The 5,443-nt window shown below is 43.0% G+C and overlaps 1 protein-coding gene across 5 annotated transcripts in view; it reads left to right on the forward strand.

The window, feature by feature from the left end:
* LOC119322585 (plant cysteine oxidase 4-like) overlaps positions 1-4,248 on the forward strand; it is a 10,049-nt gene extending 5,801 nt beyond the window's left edge. For all 5 annotated transcript variants that reach the window (XM_037596068.1, XM_037596069.1, XM_037596066.1 and 2 more), the window contains 5 exons: positions 457-684; positions 1,960-2,123; positions 2,241-2,388; positions 3,354-3,554; positions 3,652-4,248. In XM_037596068.1, the coding sequence (XP_037451965.1) occupies positions 585-684; positions 1,960-2,123; positions 2,241-2,388; positions 3,354-3,554; positions 3,652-3,776 (738 nt within the window). In that variant the 5' untranslated portion in view covers positions 457-584 and the 3' untranslated portion in view covers positions 3,777-4,248. The remainder of the gene's footprint in view (positions 1-456; positions 685-1,959; positions 2,124-2,240; positions 2,389-3,353; positions 3,555-3,651) is intronic.
* Positions 4,249-5,443: the final 1,195 nt, after the last annotated feature.

Below are 5,443 nucleotides of genomic sequence, written 5' to 3' on the forward strand. Positions count from 1 at the left end.
AGGAGGGGAGAGGTTGTGCGGGGAGGAGGGGAGAGGTCGTGCGGGGAGGAGGGGAGAGGTTGTGCGGGGAGGAGGGGAGAGGTCGTGCGGTCGTGTGCGGGCAGCGAGTTTTGTTTCTTTCTGAACGGCTGGGTAGATTAGGGATGGGTTTGGCGTGGTTTACAGTGTTAAACACAGAAGAATTAAGGGCCATTGGATTTTGATGATGGATGGGTGGGATTGTTTGGATCTGCCCCTCTCTTTCTTTTATAGTGGTAGTAGATTAAGGGTTTACACTCTGATTCAGTTTCTTACTGGATACACGCAAATTTTCCTCATCCGACTATCAGCTAGTTGACGATAACCTATGTAATAGGCGTCTTGTTACCATACATTTTTTCAGTCTTTCACATGTATTTCTTTGATGTGACTACTGATGCATAATGCCACAAATATAAGCTGCTGTTATTTTGGTAGGTGGGACACTCTGCTCCATCATCACAACCCTGTGGATCAATTGCCACCAGTCTTTGGGTTGCAAAATCTGGACAGAGCCTTCTGAAGTTTGACAGTCACATCTTCTCAACTGTACATTGCCGTGCAAGATGCCAAAAATAAAGAACCTGTCTGATGCATGTAAAGTATCATTTTCTCCAGATGGACCTATATCTGAAGAAGCACTCGAGAGAGTTCGTGCACTGTTAGGTGAGTCGAACTTTACACTATTTTGAATAATCTGGAGTAATTTACCTGGAGATTGCTATGGTACAGGGTACATACATCATCTGGTTGCAGAGTCTTGTAAATCCTTCCTCTCCTAACATTTCTCACTCAGCATTCTCACATAAATTGCAAAATTACATGCACATGTACCATAGTCATCGTCTTCTGCTTTTTATCTAATGTCCTTCATCCTATCAGATCATGCATTAGCCTTACTATACTGCTTTTATCAGTAACTGGATGTTACTGAATCAAGCTGAGCCACTTGTTGTTATATGATAGAAAGTTTTAGCAGTAATCATATTGCCAAGTTAGTTTTTTTAATGCATGATACCAACAGCGCATAAAAGATATGAACACAATGGATTCGAGAGCAACTTATAAGTTGCCTGAAGGTGGTGGCTTCCTTTTTAGCTGTGCCTCATCCTTGATTCGTATCATTGCACAAACCATTAATCTTCCGTATAATGTTTTTTATTGAAACAATTCCATGCCTTCTATTTTAAAAAATGTGCCAAGAGTTTTGAAAAATTCATCAGCTACGTTTCCTGGTAAACAATCCGAACTTACCGATCAATAAGACAAGAACATTTATTTGTGTCGTAATATTTTCATGTAAGGAGTTTGTTAATTGTCTTAGTTGTCAGTGCTCGTGAAGAGGTATGACCAACAGTGAACTACATGTGCTACTCTAATTGCATGGCAAAAGCAGTATTTTTATTTGGAATGGTATAAATGTCAACTTCCAACCCATAACTTGGGCTCCACTTTTAAACACTAAACTTACTGTTGAAATTGTAACCTCCAACTATTTAAACGATCCAGTTTTCACCTTAAAGTGATTGGATTAGTGGTTTGGGTGACATGGATTACGTGTCTGTCATGTTTAAACATGGCCATGACTAGCAACCCCACAGAAACAAACAATCAAGAAACTCATCATTTGGACAGAGAACTTCAATTAAACTTCTTGAAATGGATCCAAAGTTGGTAAATAGGTACTTCGATGGCATGGCAAAGATGTGGCAGTAACGTTAACAAGATATTATTATTTTCTTAGCTGCTTTGGCCATCTTCATGTTCGATATGAACTTGTGATGTGCTATACTGCTTCTAGAATTTGTTCCATTGCTAATGTAGGGTAAAAACTTGCTTTTCATCTCAACCGCCAAAAAAAACTTGCTTTTCATCTGATTCAGCGAAACCAGAGCAATGAGTATTGGCAGACTCATAATTGATTCTATTTTGTATTCCCAGATGAGATCAGACCTTTAGATCTTGGTTTAGATAACGAAGCACAAATTGCACGTACTTGGAATAGTTCTACGCGTCAACAGAATGGGAGGCGAGGACGCGGTGGGCCTAATCAGTACGCGCCCACAATCAAATATCTGCACATTCATGAATGCAAAAGTTTCTCTGTAAGATCTCTTGCACGTCATCTAAGCATTATCTTAATTAATAAGCTTTGCATTTTCAAATGAATAGATGAAGTGCCTCCTTTCTTATAACTTTGATTTTCATAATTTATTATGCAGATGGGTATATTTTGTATGCCACCGTCATCAGTTATTCCACTTCACAATCATCCAGGAATGACTGTGCTGAGCAAGCTTCTTTATGGCAAGCTGCACGCCGAATCGTATGATTGGATTGATGTAGCTGATCCAACTGACCCATTAAAGCGTAAGTTCTGCCATTCGAAAATCTTCTACACAACAATAGTTGGCCATGGCCGTGGTCCTCCAATTGGTTAATTTGTTTGTGCATGATATCCAGTATGCAACTCATGACTGATCTAGTTCTTTTTCCCCTTGCTTAATAAATGGAAATGCAAATTACTATGCAAAACAAATGTGGAATGCGTTTTATGCAAGAAGATAATTTTACTGGACATTTCCTTTCATCAAAAGAACATGTCATGCAATTTTTCGGTACATTTCTTATCATGAAATCCACACAGTATGCAATGACCTGTGATGATCTGTGGTGTATGTTGGGGACCTTGCAACAATAGTTATTTGAAAGCATCTTTTTTAGATGTAGCAGCAAAATTGCTGGAATGTAAATATGGCCCTAATTAGATGCTACAGAACAGCAACCTTGTTTGTGCTCTTACCTTTTATTCTCATAAGTAAATTGGGCCATTTTCACTGTTAAATGTCCTAGACAAAGGCTTTTGCCCCCACTCAGAGATCTGCTGATGTTTCGCTCTTCAATTCGCTCTTCAAATTCTACTGATGTTGTCAATTACCAGAACTCTATCTGTGATGCCAAATTTTGTGTCATGCCATCTGTTTCCACACCCTACTTTGTGTCTCAATTATGCAGTATGGCATAACTTGCCTATTGTGGCACAGAAAGTTGCTGAGTAGTGGCTGGATACTGATGACATTCTTAATCGCAATTTGTTAATGCTAGCAAACACCTCAAAAGTAATGCCAGATAGTTAATTGTCATGCATTTAATAAATTGCTGTATCTCCTGCTATCTAATTTTGATGAGCTCAAAGAATGTCTATGCTTAGAAACTAGTCTTATGGATCATTTATTAATCATGCAAATGATCCTAGTTTAAATCATTTTGTTGGTTGTGTCAAATTTGTGTGCCGACTAATAAGATCATGTAGCCTATTACTCCCTTGGGTGCAGCAAGACCAGCAAGGTGTGTGAGAGACCGTGAAATGACTGCGCCAGAGACGACCATTCTTTATCCTGATAGGGGTGGTAACATCCATACTTTCAGAGCCATCACACCTTGTGCGCTCTTTGACGTCCTTTCTCCACCATATTCTGCTGAGAATGGGAGAGACTGTTCATACTTCCAGAAGTCTTCAGTCAAGGAGCCATCTGGTAATATACAGCTCTTGACATTTGATTATTGTTTTTAATCTATTTTATGTTATGCCAGTTTTGAGTTGTTTTAACATTTTCTGCTACAATTTACCAGTTATTTTGCCGAGTGATATAGATAGCTCAGAGGTAGTCTGGTTGGAGGAATTGGAGGACCATCAGCCTCCGGAGGGCTTTGTTGTTGCTAGAGGTTTGTATAAAGGCCCTGTGATAAGGAGATAGTTAGGTTTTTATACCACTTTTGCCAATGGATTGAGGATGCAGAGGGCTCCTAGTATCAGCTGTATGTGGCTTAGTAGAGCAAGTATCATCCAGGCAACCTGCAAGCAGCCTGCGGTTTACGTTGTACACACACGACCTGATGTGGATGAATGAAGAGCGTTTGAGATCATTTTCATCGTGCCTTGCTCTGTACTGGAGCAATGCTGCTGGTCTGTGATGTACCCACGTGGCTCTTTTATCAGATGGAGGCCTTGGAGTATATACTTCTTTTGAGAAGAGGAGAGTTCTTGCCACGCTGTATTAGGTAGAACAAGTGGCATGGGCTTCTCACCTAATGATTGTTTCAGAAAAAAAGATTTGGTGTGGTGAACCGATTATTCCGTGTCATTATGTAAACAATCGCATAAACATTCTTTGGGATAAAACTGTCTTTGCAAAAACTGACAATGCGGTGTATGCTGTTAAGAGTCTAGTAACCATTCCTTTCCCTTCCAGTGAAGTCTGTCTGTCATTTTTCAACATTATGATTGTTTTGCATAAATTTCTTGTGTCTTTTCACTAGTCACTCAGTACTCTATTAGAACATATGTGCAGGGAATTTTTTACCTCTTAAATATGTCAAGAGGCTTCTAAATACTTGGCCAATCTTTTGGGGATACATGTTGGTCATGATATTCAGCACCAAGGGCACCCCAGCGCATATAATGGAAGCCACTCTGAGTCTCTGACCATGCCGCGACGAGCCGCGCTTTGTATTCCCTTTTTAACATTTCGAATCAATGAAGTTCCAGCGTTCTCCTAAAAAAATTGAAAATTGATAATTGTCATATGAAACTTTTGTTTTATTTTGCGAGTAAGGCTATGAACTATATTTAAAACTCCCAATGACGCAAGACGTCTCAAAAAACAAGATAATTACAAGCAGGTTATGAGAGACAAACTTGATCTCAAGCACGAGCTGAATGTGCCACACCACTGCCGAAGCTGACATGACCTTCTATCGGTTGAATGTGCGTCGCCGCTACCGAAGCTGACATGATCTTCTATTGTGTTGTTGGAAAATTGTGCCAAAACCTTTCCTAAACAAAACTTCCCCAGCTTCACAACACCGACGAAGAGGGTGACTCTGTGATGAAGAGGGAGAACAAACAACCAATTTTTTTGGGCGGACGATGAACGAGAGCACGGCCCCAACGGCTCCTGTACGGCCGTGCGACCCCCAGCGGCGCGCGCGGGGACGGGCGGCCTCCGATGCGGGCGGCGAGCCGGAGGAGTGGACGGCGGTGAGGCCGGGCGCGGGGAGCGTCGTCGCTCGGAGGGCGGCCTCGCCCTTGGTCGCACGGCTGCAGGTGGCGTCCGGTGGGAGCTGCTTCTGGGCGTTGGCGGGGGACAGCTCGGACGAGGAGGAGGTAGGTTAGGTAAGTTCAGTTGGCTGCGATGGCGAGGGGTCGACGCGGGCACGGCCGCCGTGCTCGCTGGGCGACTTCGTTGCGAGAGCCGAGGAGCTGGGGAGCTCCTTCCAGGCGGGTCGCCGCCGACGCTTTGCGCCCGGTGGCCGGTGCGCCAGGGGCCGAGGTTCGCCTCGAGGTAGGGCGACTTGGGCGCGGCGGGGTGATGATGCGCTCGCTCTCCTGCTGGCGCGGAGACAAGGTCGCCGGTGTCGGAAG

Source organism: Triticum dicoccoides, chromosome 6B (genome assembly GCF_002162155.2).
Source record: "Triticum dicoccoides isolate Atlit2015 ecotype Zavitan chromosome 6B, WEW_v2.0, whole genome shotgun sequence".
In the NCBI taxonomy this organism is placed as follows: domain Eukaryota; kingdom Viridiplantae; phylum Streptophyta; class Magnoliopsida; order Poales; family Poaceae; genus Triticum; species Triticum dicoccoides.